The following is a 24,391-nucleotide window of genomic DNA, read 5'->3' as shown; positions in this document are numbered from 1 at the left end:
TGTGCTGGACAAACCGGGACTTTCTTAGTCTAAGGTAGGGTCCGCAAAGCCAAAAATCGATATCCTCCAATCAACTACCTAACTATTGTCATGTGTTAGGCTAAGTGTAACTTAAATAACACTAGCATGGCAGCCAAGTTTGTCACTTTCTTCTGGTAGAAAACGATACAAATGTCTTGAAATCACGTGATTATTCGCTGTAGCGGTTCGTAGGGTTCTTCGTATGCCACGATATTCATTCTCAACATTGTTCAAGTGGTCTGTCATCAACTCAAAGTATTGGTGGTTTGATTTTATTGGTCAGTTTCTGGTGGCAGCACGATCTGTGCAGCTTTTTGACGACAGACAAAATGTTTCTTCCTCTGGAGCACAGGACAAGCAGACCAGCAACTGCACCATGGGTCAGCAATGACCAGTACTAGGTAAAGTACCTGCATGCGGAGTATGGTTATAATTGAAGCTTGTTAGCCATCTATGTGCTGAAATTCGGCCAAAATGATGCAACATTTGCAAACAAATACCAAAATAGTTGATACATCAGTGAGACAGTCTCCAACAGCAAGTATACGAAGCTTATAAACACCTAACAATACGACTATCTCGCCCAGTAAACGCATAGAGCAATCCAGTGCATGAAATAGGCACTCACGTGACCGATATTCAAATCACGGAAAATACAACTATAATCTATTCCAATGACCTTAAAATCACTTGGAATCAAGTGACAATCAGTTTGTGTGCATTAGATTCAGCATCTCGATTAGCCCAGCAGTCAAAGGATCTTCTACGATGCCATCACAGCACAAAACACACCTGCACTGGCCCAGACCACGCCTGAGTGAACAATTCATAAATATTTACAAAAGGAGCACACTACATGGTTCCTATTCAGAAATGAAAGCGATTTCATGGGTATTTCCGCGATTTGAATTTCGATCACGTGTCGTGGGAGTACCCGGCTATTTCATGCATTGGATTGCTCTATGCGTTTACTGGGCGAGATAGCCATATTGTTAGGTGTTTATAAGCTTCGTATACTTGCTGTTGGAGACTGTCTCACTGATGTATCAACCATTCTGGTATTTGTTTGCAAAAATCGCGTCATTTTGACCGAATTTCAGCATATGAGATGGTTCGGCCAGATGGCTAACAAGTTTCAATTATAACCATACTCCGCATGTAGGTACTTTACCTAGTACTGGTCATTGCTGATCCACGGCGCAGTTGCTGGTCTGCTTGTCCTGTGCTCCAGAGGAAGAAACATTTTGTCTGTCGCCAAAAAGCTGTACAGATCGTGCTGCCACCAGAAACTGACCAATAAAATCAAACCACCAATCCTTTGAGTTGATGATAGACTACTTGAACAATGTTGAGAATGAATATCGTGGCATACGAAGAACCCTACGAATCGCTGCAGCGAAAAATCACGTGATTTCAAGACATTTGTATGTTTTCTACCAGAAGAAAGTGACAAACGTGGCTGCCATGCTAGTGTTATTCAAGTTACACTTAGCCCAACACATGACAATAGTTAGGTAGTTGATTGAAGAATATCGATTTATCGCGTTGCGGACCCTATCTAAGGTTAATACAAATTATTAGTATATTTGCTGTCTTTCAATATATGTTTAGTTGCTTAGTTCCTCTTAAGTCCTAAGAATTATGGTTGCTGGTCAGGAGTATTGTAGCGCTCCAAATAATTCTCCAGTTTAAAAAAAAAATGTCAAGTGCATTCTTTAATGCTGCAATCCGCTATGAATGTTCTGTTAGAGTACATTTGACTGCTCTATTAGAGTATCGCATGCGCACTACAAACGTCATTGTTAGAACGGCCCGCCTCGTCTGCACATGATTATAAAAATCCGTTATAAAAAGCAAGCCCGCGTCATGCCCCTTGTGAGAGAGCAGAGATGACTGTGAACATAAGATGCGTAGTCCTTGTTTTAGTGTGTTTGTCTACAGCATCTGTTTTGAATGGGATAAAAACACTTCATCTTGGAGCGTATATCGGCCAAGAAGGCGTTACGGATTTTACAGGACTACTGGTAGCGTTAGATATAGCAATAGAGACAATCAAAAATAACGCATCTCTTCAGTATAACCTTACCTATACACACAGTGACTCAATGGTAAGTGCCTTACGTTACATGTAATGATCATGTAATTAAGGTGTTATAGTGTCGACCAGCACCTACTTTACGTAGTTTTATTGATCAAATATATAACTCATCTGAGGGATCTGCTGACAATCAAATAATGTTACTTGGACCAGACTGCTCTGTAGCTACTGAGCCTGTTGCTGAAATTGCTCCTAACTGGAACCTTGTGCAGGTCAGGACAGTAGTAGCTACATAGCTAATATGTAGGCAGGCAAAGAGTCTTCCCCAAAAGTTAGCCAGCAGACTCTCTGCTTACCTTTCTTGTCTGTTAGTTGCATTCAGATGTTGTGATGTTCTGTGTGTGCTCCAGTATGGAAGAACGGCCATTGGTTGAGTATTTGTATGTGCATATACATGACATCATCAAACAACCACAACACAAAAAATGGCTTTATAACCATTGAACTATATGTTTATTTATTTATTTATTAAATGCTATCCCACTAGGGACCTGTGAGAAGGCTTCTGTAGAATGGAATCTTTCAATTGATACTCATGGTTGCAGGATCATCTCTGGCTTCAATGGTCCTTATAGAGGTATATAATAGTTGACTAACACTAGCTCCACACTGCTTATCTTTACAGTAGCTCCAAGGCCATAGTTAGTGTTGGCAATGAAAAATCAATCTCTATAGTTTCTCCTCCAACTCTGGGTGATCAATCCTACATCAAAATCATAGGCTAATAATACGATCATGGTCATGTGCATTATATATTGTTGATGATATAAAATGTGACACATTCCATGCATATTTAAACATCAAAAGTTTTCTGAATTGGCTTACCCACACATGCCCACAGTTGTAGATATCAAATCAGTGCATATGGGCTTTAGAATGGTACAATACAATAGCAAGTTCTCTTCTGCCAGACTTTTAGATTAGGCAGTGTCTTACTACATAGACCACACACATTCCAAAGATCACAAAATAGAAATTTAGTAGTTTAACTACATGATTGATTGATTAATTGATTTGGTTAAACTGTGTTTCTACTTTCAACACATCAATAAATGCTTGTAGATTCTCCTACCATTTACTTAGTATAGATATGCTATCCCATGAACAATCATATAGGTAAAGGGGAGATTTGGTTGCTAAAAAGGCATCCAACATTCAAGGAAATGGTTAGTGTATGAATGTATAGCTATCAAGTTATGAAACATAATAGAGTATATATAATTTCTACTTGTGAATTTAAACTATCTTTGGTTTACTTTTATATGGGTGTATCATTCACTGGACTGGACTACTCGACTGGATTACTGGACTCAAGCTTTTATTTATTTTACAGCCACAAAAACATTTTTGAAATCAGCATAATTCATAAAACTGCATGTAGCGTAAGCAACCATTTATCGGATGGGTTCAATTACCAGGAATGTATGCTTCAAATATCGGACGGGTGTTATACTAATAAAAACAGTAAAATTCCGTGGTACAAAGAAGTGGCATGGTACACAAAGAGTGTGTTATGTTTGTTAAAGGTTGTAATTCTACTGATAAAGGATTGGACAAAAGTTAACAGTTCGTGTTACATCCGTACTGTAGATTTAGGGCTGTTTTTAGAAGCGAGTTCAGCCTGCACCATCAATGGCGTATTCTCTTTGTCACTTTGAATGCCCATGACAGTCTATTGTTAATTTCTACTTCAGTGTTAGTCGCCAAACAATAAAGGAAACAAGCGAAACCATGATCAAGGCCAGCAGTGACTGAAACTTCCACAGAAAAACACAATACGGCTAGTGTCGAACTTGGGAGTTAAACTGGCATAACCTAAGACAACATGGCGGCTGTAATGAAGCTAAACATTGGTGAGAATGTAGTCCAAAACAGTGTACTACCATCTAGCCAACTGTTGAGAAGCGTAGGGAACCTAATCGCCACGACTGGAATTCAAGTAGCCATGCCACCATGGTTTTCCTACAAAGCTTCTAGCTAGAAACCACTAGATCAAGAACAGAACCAAGAGAAGGATTTACAATTGGTTGGGAGCTGGTTGTTGTACTGTTGAATACTGTAGGGCCCTTAAATGACCGTTGTGTGTGTAATTATCAAGCAATTTATGTGTGCATTTTTACAAAAAAAATTATAGCTCATACATTACACGATGTGACGTGCTGAAATTTTGTATGGATGTTAGTCAGACCTTCATAAATGTGTTGGATTTTTTCAGATTTTTGTGAGATTCCAGCGCGAGGCCATGACCAATCATTGGACCAATGTCCGATAATTGATACACACAAGCCTACGGAGTTCCGGTGATTGAGCCATGGTTCCGATAAACAGTTACTTCGACTTTTCACATTTTCAGCTGTTACTGGATAGGGGAAGCACCTTTTGACACCAAACATGGTATACAGGGAGGCAAAGTCAAGTAGAATACCTCTGCCAAAAATTGTGCTCCAGGGATGTTCGTACGAGAAGGGACGTGAGGCGGGAATAAACGTTCCATTAATTGGTTGCTTACGCTAGCTCATCTTTAAAGATGATCCATGCGTAAATTGCTTGACACAAGTACACAGAAAAAATTGGAATTTTCAACTAGAGTAGGGGCCATAGCACATCGATAAAAAGCACTGAAACAAGTTGGAGTAGTGCACAATATTAAATCACAGTAAAACAATAAGAAGTGTTCTATCCCTACTGTGCATTTCCATTATGGTATCTTGAGCACAGTAGGGATATAACACTTCTTATTGTTTTACTATGATGTAATATTGTGCACTACTCCAACTTGTTTCAGTACTTTTTATCAATGTGCTATGGTCTAGTTGAAAATTCCAATTTTTTCTGTGTACTTTTTTTTGTAAATAATTATTATGACCCACGTATACCGCATCTAAAATGGCACTGCGCGCTCCAATTATCGTCTGAAAAGTGAAGTATCCATTACACTTCGTTGTCAGCTTTGTTCAACCCGTTACGCAGCATTTCGAATCAAGAACTGTTCAAAAAGCACCTCTGCAATCCACGCATACTGAAAGAAATAGTGCTGTGCACCCCAGTTATATCAATTATTGTCTGAAAAGTGAAATATCCATTACGCTTCATTGTCGGCTATGTTCAACCCATTACATAGCAGTACGAATCAAGAACTGTTTGAAAAGCACCTCTGCTATCAAAATAGCCACTATGACAAATACGGACAATTTCTGTTACGTGGAAGGGAAGCCATCACGTGCTATCGCCAAATCGACACTTTTCATTGTCAGCAAAGATGAATGGGACACAAAGGAGAAAACTGGAAAGTCCATGAAGAATGCATTGTACATACTGCGGTATGCCAAAAGGCACCTGTCGAGACGAAGTGATGTCGAACAGTGAAAAAATCAAGCCCGTAGCCTTAGCCATTATCGAGTTACGCTTGTCTGAAGGCATCAGTCAGTCAGTGACTAGAAAATTCCGTTAAATCAATTATTTTTTAAATTCCGTAGCAACTTGTTGAAAGCATTTCGGGTCAATCTGAAAGCTTGTTTGGGCTTTGTTTTACCTAACCAATACTGCCCCATCGTCGTCAGGGGAAATTAAGGCTATTTTCAGGTGATATTATTTAGTGGGCCACGCCTACTCCTTTGTGGTCCCTACTATACAGTTACTATTGTACTGTATGATAGGCATAAATTCAATCAGGTTTACACCATGCAAATACGTTGCTTTACAAAGAAATGATATAACATCACCTTGCCTTTTAGCAGTGCGCGTATTCACTTGCCAGCTCTTTGATTGCAAATTTTAATGAGTGAGCAGTGTTCAATAAACTTATTATTATTAATGCAGTTATTCCTACCTGTCAGATGATGTGTGCATTGGGAAGCATTTTTCTGGTTTACTGAAATTGTGTGCGTGTGCGTGTGTGTGTGTGTGTGTACCTATCTACCTATGTATGTTTGTCCGTATGCACCCATGTGAGCAAAATCATTATGATGAAAGCAGCTTGCATGTAAAAAGTAAAAGCGAATTGAAGTCTGTATTAAACTTCCAAAAAGGTGTACTTTGCTCTGAGGTAGTTTCTTTTCAACGGTCTGAAATACGGGTGTGGCGACTCTCCTCAGACTTTGTGAATTACCTTTCCTTCGGGTTCTACAGGCATTTAGCAACTGAAAAACAATGATGCAAGCCTCATAGACTACCAGGAATTAGTCTGGTGGTGCCCACCCTTTTGCATAGAGTAAGGGTCTGATCACTCTAGCATTCAAAATTTGTAACGTGTTACTGAAAACAGGAAACACCAATCAGATTGCATTGTTGGTAATTACTATACATTTGTGACATTTGTTTTGGAATTACAATAGATACTGTAGTTATATAATGCATGAAAGAGTTTGTCACATAGTTTCGTGAAGATGCATATGATTGAGGCTGCTTATACAGTAGTTGGATGTTTTTTAAAGAACAAAAGTTGGAGGTAGTGAAAGAGCCTTGTAGTTAGAATTGATGTACTCATAAAGCTGCCTAATCTATATGAAAAGAATCTTGATTATGAACAGCAGCCTTTCATTAATCTATCTTGTGAACTACTTACTTAGTGTTGCTGTTAGATGTGCCATTCTTGCTGCCATTATTGTGATATCATTGTTTAATCACATTCTACTGTTACAACTTCGTGATGCTAGAGTGACTAGACCCTTCCATTCTATGCAAAGGAGCAGGTGCTGTCAGACTAACCAGGAATAGCCTATCCCTTCACGGTGAAAGGGGCCTACGTATGTGAACAAAAATGAAGAGCAGCTTTGAGGCTTTGTCGAGAGAATTTGCGGGAAAAAAACATGATAGCCAAACTATAAAACAGTTTAGAAGATACTTCTATGCATAATATGTTGTTAATAGCAGTTTGTTTAACAAGCGTTACCTTAGCAATGCATAGCAGCGTAATTAAGAATTACAAAAATTTCATTAATTACAAAATCTGAAATTACAATAACTTAATTGATGTGTATATACCAAAAGTCTATTAGCCAAAATAATAACATAGCAATACATAGTTGATTATTTCAATTAATTTAGCTAGCTGCATGGTGCCTGGTTTTAGTAATAGCACATCAACTTGTTGTACTGTTAAACAGACCATGCAGATTACAATTAGCTGTATCCTTCCCAAGAACTAGTAACCCATACAAGTACAATTAGCTGTATCCTTCCCAAGAACTAGTAACCCATACAAGTACAATTAGCTATATCCTTCCCAAGAACTAGTAACCCATACAAGTACAATTAGCTATATCCTTCCCAAGAACTAGTAACCCATACAAGTGGCCATGATTTATGAATTTGCTATGAAGTAAGTGTATAGTTCTGTCTAGTTTTACCGTACTTTCATTTGTGTGTGTATGTGTGTGTGTGTGTGTGTTGGTCTTGATGACACTTTGCTACATCCTTTTATTTTGCTTTGCCATCTCTCTCTCTCTCTCTCTCTCTCTCTCTCTCTCTCTCTCTCTCTCTCTCTCTCTCTCTCTCTCTCTCTCTCTCTCTCTCTCTCTCTCTCTCTCTCTCTCTCTCTCTCTCTCTCTCTCTCTCTCTCTCTCTCTCTCTCTCTCTCTCTCTCTCTCTCTCTCTCTCTCTCTCTCTCTCTCTCTTATCAGAGCACGTGTAACAATCTTGTATGTAAGCAACAATAGCATTAAGTATTTTTGTGTAAACTGACTGGATATGTGGAAGGTTATTAGTATAGGCCTATTTGTGTCCACTATAGCATAGCAGAAGGACCCTATATTGTTTTATGGTTGATAGGTCACATGCCTGATGCAGCTGTTATGTGTTTACCTTGGTGTTTACAGTACACCAGAGGATTGGCAATGGTACAATAGTGGTCACTCCCTTGGGTTGTAAGAATGTATACTATCTCCTAGCAACCAAGTGAGTGTTACTAACAGAATCAACAGACATGCCAGTTCGGGTAGTTGGGAAAGGCGAATACAGTTGGACGCGGATATGGACACGAACACGGATATTTTTAAAATACACTTTTACTTTTACAAAACAGTTATTTTCATACCTAACGTTGTTTTTACAGCAGCATTCGCTTCCAGACCCAGGCGTCGATCTTGTCATAACACTTATCCATTTATAAACGCATGTGCGAAAGATAGACTAGCACTCTAAAGGCCATATAGTGTTGTGCACATCCTCTAGAAATCTAATTCAGTGTCATAGAGATTAAACTGGCATTTCCCAACCTAATCTCGTAGGCCAGGTCCTTAAAACCTCAACACTTGGTATAAGCGCCTGCATCTATACTAAAAGGCATAAGATTGTGGATTTGGCTAAGTTGCATGGGACATACAAACTAATCTCTACAATTATATAACTCTGTATTAGACTTTAGAGCACGTGTACAACAACACTATATGGTCTTTGGAATTTTGTGGAGTGCTAGTCTAGTCCTTCACAGTGCGCTTATAAATGGATAAGCGCTATGACAAGATTGACGTCTGGGTCTGGAAGTGAAGACTGCTGTAAAAACGTTAGGTATGAAAATTGACTGTTTTGTAAATGTAAAAGTGTATTTTAAAAATATCCGTGTCCACGTCTGTGTCCGTGTCTGACCGTATCCGCCTTTTCCAACTACCCTGCCAGTTCAGCTTTTAGGCTCCCTCCTTATGCTTTGAAGGGACACTGTGTCCGGACAAATTCCATTATGGTCAGATATCTATGCAATTTAACTGGATTTTTGTCTGATGTCTGGACATTATCATAAGCTCTGTCAGGTGATAGCTACCAGTGGCAAATATTGGTGTGCATATACACACATCTTCTTAACTGCCTGTCTGGAGATCTTCATCTCCGCCCCATCCATCCACAGAAAGTATACACCCATTGCCAAGGGATGCTTGGTAACCTAATTACAAGCAAATTATTTAGGGCAAGTGAGTGAACATACCCAATGAAGGTGGATGGGTCATGGACAATAGTAGTTTCCTTCATCCATCCTCTTCTGCAGTGTACAATCTGCATTCGTGGTGTAAGCCCCATTGTTTAAGTGCAAATCCTGTGCAAGAGAACCCTGACCTGTCTGGTCTCCACCACACGATCAGAGCCAGGGGTGCTGTTATCAGCCACATCACGCAGATACACACACGTTGTATAGGAGGGTGAAGGATAATGAATTAATTTCTAGACTGATACATTTGATGGTTGCCCATATTGATAAATGTGAACTACTTGATAAAGCGTTCACAGCATTTAATGTTAATTTGGAAATGCTGTATAATTACTGTACTTCTGTAGTTTTAAGGTAGCAATAGGAATGATACATGTGTGCTTCACTTCACTACACTGATCTGTGTAATGTGTGCGTACCACTCAGATGTATTAAACATCACATGATCATATATCAAATTTCATTCCATTACAATGATCTTCCTTTTGTGTAAGAGTTTGTTGCTAGGAATTTTATAGAAATTAGAGAACATACCATTCTAGTGCTTTATGTGTTTTCATGGTTTGTAGTTCTTACTTAGCGACTGAAATGTACACTCAATTAATTTATTCAACACATACTAGTCATGTGTGCTTCATGGTTTCTTATAATAAAGAGAATATGGAATTGGCTGAGCAGCCAAAAAGTAAGACTTCATTATTGAACAGTATTCTATAGAGGTGTACAGAATGATGTGGCTAGTTTATTGTATTTACCCATAAATTGTTGTCAGAAACATGTTCCGAACTAAATAAGAAGCTAAAATTTTTAAGTTGTGGCAAATTTTTCTCATAACAACCAAATTTTATGTGATGTACCAAAATTTACCCATGTGTAGGGCAACATTAAGAAATTTTGTAGGAAATATTCCCACACTGCTGAATTTTGTAAGAAAGATTCTCACAATGTGTAGAACATTTTGTAGGAATAATTCCTACAAGTATAGGAATTATTCCGGAACCACAAGAAGATGTCTTACACTTTGTGCAATGTGTAGGATTACAAAATTCAACAATGTGGAAATATTTCTTACAAAATTCTGCCAAAAATCTCAATTAAGCTCCCTACACATGCACAAGTGTAAAATTCCTTCCTACACTTTACCCCAAAATTATGATTTCTTATTATAATTTGGAATATGCTCAGACCTACAGGTACTGTTTATAATTATACATGTTGTTCCAGATTTCAGCAGCATCTACATCACCTCGACTTTCTGATGTCAGTACCTTCCCACTTTTTCTCAGAACAGTACCAAGTGATGCAGAGCTTAGTATTGGTGTAAGGGTGGCCATGAAACAATTTGGATGGTCCAGGATTTTAATTATTACACAGTCAGAAAATATCTTCACTTTTGTAAGTCTGTAGTAGGAATTTTAAGTTGATTTAGGGATCAGAGAAAAAGTAGTAAAAACAAGAGATGTTGTCTATAGCTTCAGATATATTTTAATCCGTATACTTCAGTCTATAACCGTGGATTAAATTAAACATCCATTATTATATCTGCAGGTATAGATGACCCTCTCCTATCTTACTACTTTTAGCTATTCCCTTGTTTCACTACTTGTTTTTCTTTGATCCTTTCCTTCTACTTGTGTGTTTACTTTTTAATAACATAACTATTACTATTAAATTCACGCACACCACATTAAAAGAAAGAATAATGCCAGGAATGTCATAAAATTAATTTTGCATCTAATGCACAATCCACGCCCCAACAATCAATTACTGTGGCCATTACGCTTCATTTTCAGCTTAGTATGTTTCACGTGGTACACAGCATTACAAAGTATGAGAAGCATCTCTGCAATCAATCCAGTTGCTACGGAAATATGAGCAATAAGCGTAATAGCTAGTCAACACAACCACAGGGAAGTTGTATTGCACTATCATGAATTAACACCTTGTGTTGTCAGCAAAAAGAACTGGGATACAAAGGAGGACAGAGGTAAGTCCATGATGAGTGTATTGTACATATGAACTGCGGTTGCTGAAAAGGTATGCCTTGGGATTAAGTGATATCGAACAGTGAAGAAATCAAGCATGTAGCTTTATCCATTATTGACTTATGCTTGGCTGAAGGCATCAGTTAGTCATTTAGTCAGTCAGCATAAAGTAGAAAAGTTTTTAAAATTTCATAGAAACTTGTTGAAAGAGTAGTTTGTAGTCGATCTGAAGATATTTTTGGGCTTGCTTATGCCTAACAAATTCTGCCAAGCTGTCATGAAGGAAAATTGAGCCTGGTTTTAGGGCAGTATTTTTGCCCAATTCTTCATGATCCCTAATATACACTATGTGATAATATCCAAAAGCAGCCAAGCTGTGAACTAGTGGTGTGCGATATAGGATACTTTTCTATCGCAATTGTAGCACACAATATATCACGATACGTATATATCACGATATGCAAACTCATCACTCAGCTTGTGTATTTACACTGATGACACTTGTAGCACTGATGTACTAGAAGTACAATACAGCATGGTACATAGCATACAACATTGCAAGCTCTTTTATCAAAAAAAAGTTCAGTGTACAATGACATCTTGGGTACAATTTTCTGTAATAATTATAGCTAAAATCTGTACCTCGGCTTATATCATGATAATAAAGATTCTATATCATATCACGATATATCGATATAATTATATCACATATCGCAGATCACTACTGTGAACACAGCATTGTATTAACATTAACATCATTACAGTTATTTCTTGGTTCCCACATTTGTTTTTACAACTTTATTCAACCAGGCATTTGAAGGCGACACCCATTTCCCCGTAGCTTGGCTGGATTTCACCACTTTTGTATTTTGTAAGTATAAGGAAGAATAAGAATTTTAAGTTTGATTATAGATCATAGAAAAAAGTAGTTAAACAAGGGAAGTCGCCTACACCTGAATATATTTTACTAGTGGACATTAAATCCCTACTTCAGTTCAATACCCACAACTGAATTAGAGATTGGATTTCCACTAGTGTGACCTCACTCCTTTTTTATATGATCCCTAATTGAACTTAATGTTTCTTTGTTCACTTTTTTGTAACAATATTATGACCAGTGAACCCACCACATTAGACTGGAATGAATGGCCAGGCTTATTGTTTTCATCTGAACATGCACCCCAACTATCAGTTACTGATTTAGCAAAGTGGCCATTATATATTTGTTTTCAGTTATGTTACACAGCGTTACAAATGAAAAATACTAGGAGAAGGGCCTCTGCAGAAAAACTTGGACAATTCCTGTCAAATGTAGGGAAGTCATCACACGGCCCTACCACAAATTGACACCTCACGTTTACAGCAAAGATAAATGGGACGTAAAGGAGGACACAGATAAGTCTACGAAGCATGCATTGTACATAGTGCGGTATGGGTTGTGTCGTTTGTGTTGTATAGAAAAGTAAAACGAAAAAGTCAGACTGTAAGACTTTACAGGGATAGCTATTGAACATTGAATGAGATGATGGCAGACGGTAAGCAGTTTAAGTCTACTTGGTATGGATTGGATGATGACAGCAACGAGAACAAGGATGAAAACTGGAAGTAAAAAGTGTGACAGTGACAATAATACTCAAAATGGAGTGAGTGAAAAACAGTCTGGGCTGCTTTGTCAACACGACGTCTTGCATTGAACAACTTACCAGGAGACGCCTGTGGTCATTGTAGAAAGAAATGTACTTCCAAAGGGAAGTTAGGTGAAGCTATCCAGTGTGACTTGTGCTACACTTGGTTACATGCCAATTGTGATGGAGTTTCTAAAGAAGACTACTGACATGTATTGTACCTCTCCAACAATGTTACTAATGTAGTATACTGCTGTGAATTAAATCACTGTTACAGTCACATAAATCAACTTGCAGCCATCCATGTTACACATCTATTTCCACTCCAGATGAAGTGAGCACAGGTACTAATCAAGAACCAATTGAAATCCTATGACCTAACTTCCAAAGTTCAAAGCTTATCTGACAACTGGAAAGCAAAGTTACTGAAATACTTGAATCCTTCAAACAGCTAAATGTATCTCCCTCTCCGCCTCTCAAAACAACCTGCAAACCTACACTGCTTTTGACCTCATCAATGAATTCTCAGATTGGGAAAGTTGAAAACGTAATCATAACCTACCAGAGAGTCCAACTCCTATCACAAGCACTGACACATCCACCTTCAACAATTTGTGCAATTCTCTAGGTGTAGAGGTTCAAATTATGTCAATCACTTAACTTGGCAGGAAGTTGACAAACAAAAACAGACCCTTACATGTATGCTTAGACAATGGAGTAAACAAATGGAAAATTCTGTCTTGGCCACCACAACTCAGTTCTAACACTATATGGAATAATATGTATTATGTTAACCTGGGTTTGACTGTTATAGAAAGAAAAATTAATTACAAATTACATCATGAATTACAAAAGAAGGAAGAATGGAGAAAGAAATTTGATCATCTAAAAGAACAAGATCATATTTGTATGTACTTCCAAGGAAACCTCAATGAATTTATCACCTCCCAAATCTATAACATACAGTCTAGCTACTGATCGGACATAATGAAGCAACCTAATAGAAACCAAATGCATGCATATATTGCAAAATCGTCAATTCTGACAGTGCAATTATAAATAAATAATCAAGACACACAATAGTATGTTGTGCGGCCAAGTGCAGCCAGTGCGGGTGCACGACAGACAAGTGTGTATTTTACAGGAACCAAGAAAATTCTATTTTCACACATCCATAGCTCGATAATGGCTAGACGGAATTTAACCATTTTTGCTGTGCAAAATCCCTCGGGGTAGGATACTTCCCATTCCAAATTTGAGGTGAATCCGCCCATCCATCTCTGAGATACGCACCTTCAAAGTTCGTCTTATTTTCTTCGTATTTTTCTTCTTAATCTTTTTCTTCTTCTTTTTCTTCTTAATCTTTTTCTTCTTCTTCGTCTCGCACACTTTGGAAAAATCGTAATAACTCGTGCGTGCTTTAGTCGATTTACTTAAAATTTGGAGGGCAGTAAAAGTGTACTGCACATTTACAGTCCAATTTTGGTACAGATCAGACAAAGAACAAGGGAGTTATGCACGATTTTTCAAAAATCCAAAGGCAATTTGTTGTCACACCTCCAGGATAAACTGCTTGACAGAATACCTTGAAAATCAGTCTGTACATGGAGTAACTATCGTAGTGCAAACCTTTTGTGGTTAGAAAGAAATCGCACTAACAGTCATGGAGTTATAACAAAAACTCCAACCATGTGCAAAAATCGCATGATCAAGTTTTTAGTATACTTACCATGCCTACCAGGCAAATATCTAGCTAATGGAACCAGCTGAAAATAGGTAGAGAGGTAGAATAATTATTGTACAATGATATTTCAGTAGTTTACAAGGAATCAGATCAAAAACTACTGAGTTACACTACAAAAGTCTATAGGTATAACAAGTGCGCGATCGAGATACTCTAATAGAGCAGCCACCCTAATAGAGCAGTCAGCTAAGAAGTAAATAATTACTCTCTTAAAACATTCATCTATGTATTGTAGAGAATTTAACACTGTTATAAGCCACTGTGTGTGGAGCTTAACTAAAAAAGGTCACCCTGTAGAGAGATCAGCTTGAAACAAGTTAACAAGTCACCCTGCAAAGTGTTATACCACATTTCAAATCACCCTGTAGAATATTCAGCTGGAAACCAGTCACCCTGAAGAGAGTTCAACTATACTTCAAGTCACCCTGTTGAGAGTTCAGATGGCAACAAGTTACCTTGTAGAGAGATCAGCTAGAAACAAGTCACCCTGTAGAAAGATCAGCTACACGATCATTCTGTAGAGAGATCAGCTAGAAACAAGTAACCTGTAGAAAAATCAGCTAGAAACAATTCACCTTGTAGAGATCAGCTAGAAACAGATCGCCCTGTAGAGAGATCAGCTAGAAACAACTCGCCCTGTAGAGAGATCAGCTAGAAACAAGTCACCCTGTAGACAGTTCAGCTGGAAACAAATCGCCCTGTAGAGAGATCAGCTAGAAACAAGTCACCTGTAGAAAAATCAGCTAGAAACAATTCACCCTGTAGAGATCAGCTAGAAACAGATTGCCCTGTAGAGAGATCAGCTAGAAACAAGTCATCCTGTAGACAGTTCAGCTGGAAACAATTAAGTCACCCATAGAGAGAGACCAGCTAGAAACAAATCACCTAGGGAGAATTCAGCTACATTCTGTGCTAGAAATAAGCAACCCTGTGTAGAGTTCAGCTACAAGCAAACTCTCTCAGTAGAGAAATCAGCTAGAAGCAAGTTATCCTGCAAAGGGTTCAACTACATTTCAAATCATCCTGTAGAGAGATCAGCTAAAAAAAATCACACCCTGTAGAGAGTTCAGCCAGTAAGAAGTCACCCTGTAGATAAATCAGCTAGAAAAAATCACATGTAGAAAGATTACCTAGAAACAAGTAACCCTGTAGAAGGATCAGTTAGAAATTAGTCACTCTGTAGAGAGATCAGCTAGAAACAAATCACCCTGTAGAAAGTATCAGCCTGAAACAAATCATTCTGTTGAAAGGTCAGTTAGAAACAAGTCACTCTGTAGAGACATCAGATAGAATGAAGTGACCGTGTAGCTAGCACTACTAGAGCACAGTGCCATGAAACAATCGCCATAAAGTGCCATGAAAGTCATTTCATAGATATTTCATGGTAATATCCATGCATGCCTTGAAAAGTAGAGATTTCATGGTAATTTCATAGCACTGACAAATTATTTCATGGCACAAGAAAATTTCATTTTTGCAGAGGCCATGAATAATATTGTTAAATTTTCATAGGCGGTGTCTGTGAATTGTCATATTTTCACAGGCAGTGTCCATGAAAACTACATGTTTTACCATGACAATTTCATAGGCTGTTCTCTGGGAGTTCAGCTAGAAATAAGTCAGATCAGTCAGAAACAAATCATGCTGTAGAGAGATCAACTAAAAAAGAATCACTGTATAAGAGATCAGCTGGAAACAAGGCACCCTGTAGCAGGGGTGGAGAACAGTACTCAAAAGTTGGGGGCAAGTCATGTGGGTTGGCTGTAAGTTACAAAGTGTTTTAAAATCATTAACTGTACCTTAGTGTGCTTTGCACTCAGCATGCAAAGCACGCCAATACTAAGAGGCCTGGAGGCATGCCCCCACAGGAAAATTTTGAGATTTGGATGCTTTGAGATTGAATCTGAGAGCATTTTTAGTGGAACATGTGTACTTGAATAGGATACTGCTGTGAAATGACTATCAATGAGACACTGTACAATTAGATACATCTGATTTAGTAAATGATAGCATTTCAGATAGACTCATGCGCTGTTGATTATATACATATAGATATAAGTGATGTAGTGAAGACATATTGAATTAATTGCATATAGCAGGCCAAACTTATAATGATTCCGCTGAATGTTCTATTAGAGTAGTTAGGTGACTGCTCTATTAGAGTATATCGATCTCGTGCACTCCCAGTACTGATTCATGCAGTGTTCCATGCTTGAATAACCTTTGGCACAAATCCCAGTAAATAAAGGCAAAGTAAGTTGGTTAATGACTAAAGTAGTTGCTTTACTTTGGCAACTGGGCATTGGAAAAAGTGAGGGGGCACTGCCCCTCCACTTGTAAAAGTGTGTGTGTGTGTGGGGGGGGGGGGGGGGGGCAGCTGCCCCCGCCCCCCCCCCCTATTTCTCCGCACTTGCCCTGTACGAACAAATCTCTCAGTAGAAAGATCAGCTAGAAATAAGTCACCCTGTACAGTATTCAGTTAGAAACAAATCCCCCTGTAGAGAACTCAGTAAAGCAAGTTATCCTGCATTACCTGCAAAGAGTTCAACTATTTTTCAAGTCACCCTGTAGAGAGCTCAGTTGAACAAGCAGCCCTGTAGAGAGATCAGCTAGAAACAAATCACCCTGTAGAGAGATCAGCCAGAAACAAATCACCCTGTAGAGAGATCAGCTTGATCAAGTCACCCAGTAGGGAGTTCAACTACATTCTAAGTCACCCCGTATAGAGTGTAGCTATAAACAAGTCACCCTGTAGAAAGATCAGTTAGAAACAATTCACCCTGTAGAGATCGGCTAGAAACAAATCACCCTGTAGAGAGATTAACTGGAAACAAGTCACCCTGTAGAGAGATCAGCTAGAAACAGGAGAGAATTCAGCTACATTTTGTAGAGTATTTCAGCTAGAAATAAGCCACCCTGTGGTGAGTTCAACTACAAACCATTCACCATGTAGTCAAAGAGCATAGTTACATTATTAGGCTCCCTATAGAACTTTCAGCTACATACACATTTCCATGTAGAGTATTCAGCTGCATACAGTTCAACATGTGTGACTTATTTGATGATCAATTAACATAATTGTAAATTATTGCCTAAATGTACATTATTATTACTGAACAGACAGCACAGCTGATATGTTCAGGAAAAAAAGGAAACAATCACAAATTTAGCTACGTAGTTACAAAAATTATATAGTTATCAAGTTCCATACAATGTTTGCAGTTCTGTTGAAAAAGAATCAAAACTGTTGCACTCAATTATAGTAGATGGTAAGCTGTTCCAATCCTGGAGTAAAAACTTTGTTGGTGTGAATAGGTGGATGAGTTTGGTAGAACGGAACGATGTGGGTAATATAGTCTAGTGGTCCTTGTCAATTTAAGTGAAATGAGGAGGAATTGACTGTTAATAATCTTGATGTATAATTTTGAAAAGTGTTTGCAATCTGGATATTATCCATCGTAGCTGAAGTCTTGGTCAAGAAAGATGCTGCACCATAGCTGTGACTGAGCTGAATCGGTTGAAATCATTTAAGACCCATGTAGCTAAACAAATCATTATATTCTTCTTCTTCATAATATTCTTCTGTCTGTGGTGAAGAAAAAGGCAAGTTAAAAGAAATACCTAAAGCTGGCCATAGGCTTGCTTTAGGTATGAAATTACAAAAAGAAGTGATATCTAATCAAAAACAGCCAAGCTGTAATAAAAGGGTGTGGCCTCCAAAAAAGCCATGGAGAAAAAAAAAGGTAAAATCAAAGGTGGCGGCCAAGAAATGGCTGTGATGGTAGGTTAATGGCAAAAATTTTAATAACGACAATTCAGGTGAGTTTGGTGCTGAATCCTTGTGGCTGAATTGTCGTTATTAAAATTTTTGCCATTAACCCACCATCACAGCCATTTCTTGGCCGCCACTTTTGATTTCACCTTTTTTTTCACCATGGCTTTTTTGGAGACCGCACCCTTTTTTTACAGCTTGGCTGTTTTTGATTAGATAATTGCTTTTCAAACCACTGCTGTGATGATTGGCCTATACGTACCAATATTCAAGCTATTCTGAGTTATTCCCACGTATATCAAGACACACGGTAGTGTGTTGTGCGGCCCAAGAAGCCGGCACGCAACACCCGTGAGTATATTGACAGGAAGAACGAAAACACAGTTTTCGCACCTCCGTAGCTCTATGCTGCCTTAATGAAACCAGATGATTTTTGCTGTGGACATGCCCTCCAACTTCAGTATTCTACATTCCAAATTTGAGCAAAATCGCTTCAAACGTTCCCGAGATATGTGACTTCACAATTGGCTTAGCTTTTTAGTTTTTTTCTTATTTTTCTTCCTCTTTTCGCACACTTACAAAAATTGCTATAAAATGCGAATGCCTTATCTAATTGCCTTGAAATGTGGCACACAGAAGGAGGAGTATAAAGGCACATCTCTGTACCAACTTTGGCTGGAATACGATAAACAGGCAAAGAGTTATTAGCGATTAGTATAGGTAATCACACACATTTGAGTGCAATTAGGGAATAATTGTACGAGTAACAGTCAAAATTGCACAAGGCGAAGCCGAGTGCAATTTTGGCTGTTACGAGTACAATTATTCCATAATTGCACGAAATGCGTGTGATTGCCTACTAATCACATAGTGACCACCCTTCGTGGTTTGTAGTACACATCTATCCAGTTCTATGTGGCCATTAACTTCTACCAGGTGATTGCATCATCCTTCTTTGTATTACATCATTTGTTGTTGCACTTAAAAGGCTTCACGTGTCAGCAATTCTGATTGGCTACTCAAAATGTCTACATATGTTGCACTTAAAAGGCTTCTATTGTCAGCTTATTTGATTGGCTATTCATTATATCACTTTCTTGTTGCACTTAAAAGGCTTCTGTTATTCTGCTATTTTATTGGCTACTTTACAGTGCAATTACAGAAACAAGGCTGTGCGATTTGGGATTAATTGCACTCCTACTATTGGGACTAATGTATGGCAAATTAAACCACTATGTGATTATACACGAAAAATAACACCAATATGTTGTCACGCCTACAGGGTAAATCGCTTTTGGGAAGAAGCTGAAAATTGGTGGGTGAATAGGTTAACTATTGAACCTCAAACCTTTTGTGGTTTGAAAGAAATCGAGCTAAAAACCAGGAAGATACCACGAAAAAACCTACAGTATGTAACAATTATGCAATCGAGATTTGCTAATAAAAAAGCGACTACTTTCCAGGCCTACCAGAAAAACCGCTTGGTGTAATGCTTTGAAATTCGCTGTACATATGGAGTAATCATCTTAGAAATGCTCATCAATGGTGTAGAAGAATCAGACTTAAAGCCACAGAGTTATAACACGAAATCTAACTTGGTGTAGCTAGTGTGAGATCGAGATACTCTAATAGAGCAGTCATCCTAATAGAGCAGTCACTCTGAAAAGAATTCAAGAGATCAGCTAGAAACAAGTAACCTGTATAAAGATCAGCTACAAACAAATTGCCCTGTAGAGAGTTTAGCTACAAACAATTAACCCTGTAGAGAGTTCAGCTAGAAGAAGTTACCTTGTAGGGAGTTCAACTACGTAGTTCAGCTAGAAGAAGTCACCTTGTAGAGAGTTCAGCTACAAAGAAACCACCATGTAGAGATTTCAGCTGCAAACAAATCACCTGTAGAGAGTTCAGCTACAATTAAATCACCCTGTAGAAAGATCAGCTAGAAGAAGTCACCTTGTAGAGAGTTCAGTTACAAAGAAACCACCATGTAGAGAGTTCAGCTACAAACTAGTGACCCTGCAGAGGGATCAGCTAGAATAAGTTACCTTGGAGAGAGTTCAGCTACAAAGAAACCATCATTTAGAGATTTCAGCTGCAAACAAATCACCTGTAGAGAGTTCAGCTACAATTAAATCACCCTGTAGAAAGATCAGCTAGAAGAAGTCACCTTGTAGAGAGTTCAGTTACAAAGAAACCACCATGTAGAGAGTTCAGCTACAAACTAGTGACCCTGTAGAGACATCAGCTAGAAGAAGTTACCTTGCAGAGAGTTCAGCTACAAAGAAACCATCATGTAGAGAATTCAGCTGCAAACAAATCACCTGTAGAGCGTTCAGCTAGAAGAAGTTACCTTGTAGATAGTTCAGCTCCAAACAAATCACCCTGTAGAGAGATCAGCTAGAAGAAGTTACCTTGTAAATAGTTCAGCTATAAACAATTCACCCTGTAGAGACATCAGCTAGAAGAAGTTACCTTGCAGAGAGTTCAGCTACAAAGAAACCATCATGTAGAGAATTCAGCTGCAAACAAATCACCTGTAGAGAGTTCAGCTACAAACAAATCACCCTGTAGAGAGATCACCTAGAAGAAGTCACCTTGTAGAGAGTTCAGTTACAAAGAAACCATCATGTAGGGAGTTCAGCTACAAACAAATCACCTTTAGGGAGTTCGGCTACAAAAAGATCATCCTGTAGAGAGTTCAGCTAGAAGAAGTCACCCTGTAGAGATTTCAGCTACAAAGAAACCACCATGTAGAGAGTTCAGCTGCAAACAAATCATCCTGTAAAGAATTCAGCTACAAACAAATCACCCTGTAGAGCGTTCAGCTAGAAGAAGTTACCTTATAGATAGTTCAGCTACAAACAAATCACCCTGTAGAGAGATCAGCTAGAAGAAGTTACCTTGTAAATAGTTCAGCTATAAACAATTCACCCTGTAGAGAGATCAGCTAGAAGAAGTCATCTTGTAGAGTGTTTAGTTACAAAAAAACCTCCATATAGAGAGTTCTGTAATAAATACGTATATGTATTATATATATATATATATATATATATATATATATATATATATATATATATATATATATATATATATATAATTTGTACATTTACTGATAAAATCAGAAATATTTAAAGTATTTAACATCTGCTTCATCTTTTCTTCTTCCTGTGGTAAAGAAAAAAAAAGATAGGTTAAAAAAGCCCCAAAGCCACTGGCTTTTGGCTATACAAATATAAAAATAAGTGCAATCTAATCCAAAACAGCCATGCTGTATAAAAAGAGTGCGGCCCTCATAAAGGCTGTGGTGAAAAAGATGTGAAATCCAAGGTGGCGGCCAAGAAATAGCTGTGATGGTAGGTTAATGGTAAAAATTTTAATAACGACAATTTAGGTGAATTTTGACCAAGCAGCATCAAAATTCACCTGAATTGTTGTTATTAAAATTTTTACCATTAATCTACCATTACAGCCATTTCTTCGCCACCATCTTGGATTTCACATCTTTTTTCACCATAGCTTTTTTGAGGGCCACACTCTTATTTACAGCTTGGCTGTTTTGGATTAGATAAGGTTTACCCTATAGCCATGACAAAAGTTTCATATTTTTTATGTGAACAAACATTCATAACACCATGGATATTTATCGGATTCATCACACACTTAGTACATTAATTCACCTTTATATGCTGTACCTAATTTCAAGGCAATCAAGGTATGCGTTTGTGTTTTATAACAATTTTTGCTAAGTGTATGAAAAGAAATATTCTAGGCCCGACCCCTTAAGAAGAAAAATATGATGAAAAATTAAAACATTGGCCACTCATATCTCGCAAATGGCTAGAACAATTTCAATCAAATTTGCTGTGTGGCCTACCATACCTGGAAGGCAGCTATAATGCAAAACTGATGTGCTTTGGACAACAGGCCTTGGAGCTATGCATGCATGAGAATTGTGTTTTCTTTCTTTTTATCAATGTACGTCGTATGCATGGTGTGGCACACTGGTTTTCTTGGCTGCAAAACACACTACCATGTGTTTTGATTATGTCTTAAATTAAAGTAAAAGCAATTGCCTTTCCTAAAGCAATGCTATAGCCATTATATATGGGCATATCCTGTGTTGTATTAGAGTATTGTATTTTGTGTAAGCTACTGTGTCTTCTCACAGTGAAACAAATGCATACAAACAATTCCGTTATTATTAATTGGAATTATTCGTTTTTAGGCTGCCACAAGATTTCGAACTGTACTCTCCGAAGCCAAATTGCAGATAATAAAGGAATTGACACTGAATACTGCAAAGGATGTAACTAGCATAGTCATGGCGATAAGAGTGAGTATGCATACATAAGTGCCATAAGTCCCCTAACACAATAATACAATGGCACATGACAATTTTGATTTATAAAGGCATTTTTTACAGCTGTCCAGTGCCCTTAGGGTATTCAGTCAGTGCCCTATTGCTCCTCCCTTTTCTGCCACTATCTGCCAATGAGCATTCCCACATCTGCTAGCTTGCCAAATGCTTCTTTTACTCCTCAGTTTATAAGGTGAACACTATGCCACATCTTTTTCATACCTTATATCAGCTGTAATAGCTATAACTACATTGCATATGACCTTCAACTTATTGGCATATCACTGAAAGGTGACAAAAAGTTACAACAACTTTTTATCAAGCAGATCAAGAAAATGGTGAGTATAGCTACATCACTATGTGTATTGAATGCTACCAAGCATTTTGAATGGATAACTGTGATCAGTATAAAATTGTGTCTTGACTCTCTTCTACAAGTATAAATTAAAACTTATGCTATCCAATTAATCCAGTTATGTACACTGTACTGAAGTTAGATGACAAGTTACATTGTGGTCAGGACTTAAGATTTTTAAGAGTCAGGGTAATACACATATATACAACAGTACTAGCTCATTAGAGCCATTAGTGTGTACATTCAATTTTATATAGGCCAGTTATATTATATATAGAAGAGATGAAATATTTAAAGTGTCATCAGCAGACCTCTGCTAAAATAATAGTGTACCAGGCTGTGTCAAAGTAGAAACCCCTCCCATCTTGGAAAATAACACTTATGGGTTTTTAAACTGTGAGACTATATATAATTAACCCTTTGCAATAACATACATCTATGCAAGCTTTAAACAGTAATATTTATCTAATCCAAAACAGCCAAGCTGTAAAAAAAGAGTGCGCCCCCCAAAAAGGCTATGGTGAAAAAAGATGTGAAATCCAAAGTGGCAGCCAAGAAATGGCCGTGATGGTAGGTTAATGGTAAAAATTTTAATAATGACAATTCAGGTGAATTTTGGTGCTGCTTGGTCTTCGCACAAAATTCACCTGAATTGTTGTTATTAAAAATTTTATCATTAACCTACCATCACAGCTATTTCTTGGCCGCCACCTTGGATTTCACATCTTTTTTTTTACAGCTTGGATGTTTTGGATTAGATTTCACTTCTTTTTGTATTTGTATACCCCAAAGCCGGCCATAGGGGCTTTTTTAACCTATCTTTTTTTCTTTACCACAGGAAGAAGAAAAAAGATGAAGAAGATTTTAAATACTTTAACTATTTCTGATTTTATCAGTAAATGTACAAATTATATATATATATCAAGACACACGGTAGTGTGTCGTGCGGCCCAAGAAGCCGTCGCGCAACCCCATGAGTATATTGACAGGAAGAAAGAAAACGCAATATTCGCACCTCCGTAGCTCTGTGCTGCCTTGATGAAACCAGACAAATTTTACTGTGTACATTCACTCCAACTTCAGTACTCCACATTCCAAATTTGAGCGAAATCGCTTCAGGCATTCCTGAGATATGCGACTTCAAAAATTGGCTTAGTTTCTTCGGTTTTTTTTCTTATTTTTCTTCCTCTTTTCGTACACTTACAAAAACTGCTATAAAACGCGAACGCGTTATCCGATTGCCTTGAAATTTGGCACACAGAAGGGGGGTATAAAGGCGCATCTCGGTACCAACTTTGGCTGGAATACCATAAACAGGCAAAGAGGTATGAGCGATTATGCACGAAAAATAACACCAATATGTTGTCACGCCTACAGGGTAAACCGCGTATGGGAAGAAGCTGAAAATCGGTAGGTGAATAGGCTAACTATTGAACCTCAAACCTTTTGTGGTTTGAAAGAAATCGAGCTAAAAACCAGGAAGATACAGCGAAAAAATCAACAGTGTGTAACAAT

At 38.0% G+C, this 24,391-nt stretch overlaps 1 protein-coding gene across 2 annotated transcripts in view; it reads left to right on the top strand.

Moving 5' to 3' along the window:
• Window positions 1-1,898: 1,898 nt before the first annotated feature.
• LOC136251067 (gamma-aminobutyric acid type B receptor subunit 2-like) overlaps window positions 1,899-24,391 on the top strand; it is a 70,646-nt gene continuing 48,153 nt past the window's right edge. The window contains exons 1-4 of one of the 2 annotated variants that reach the window (XM_066043449.1): window positions 1,899-2,129; window positions 2,179-2,331; window positions 10,263-10,433; window positions 22,390-22,497. In XM_066043449.1, the coding sequence (XP_065899521.1) occupies window positions 1,911-2,129; window positions 2,179-2,331; window positions 10,263-10,433; window positions 22,390-22,497 (651 nt within the window). In that variant the 5' untranslated portion in view covers window positions 1,899-1,910. The remainder of the gene's footprint in view (window positions 2,130-2,178; window positions 2,332-10,262; window positions 10,434-22,389; window positions 22,498-24,391) is intronic. The other variant, XM_066043450.1, reaches the window with a different exon arrangement.

Source organism: Dysidea avara, chromosome 3, assembly GCF_963678975.1.
Source record: "Dysidea avara chromosome 3, odDysAvar1.4, whole genome shotgun sequence".
NCBI lineage: Eukaryota > Metazoa > Porifera > Demospongiae > Dictyoceratida > Dysideidae > Dysidea > Dysidea avara.
The sequence above is the reverse complement of the archived record's forward strand: the minus strand, read 5'-3'. Positions and strand labels throughout refer to the sequence as shown.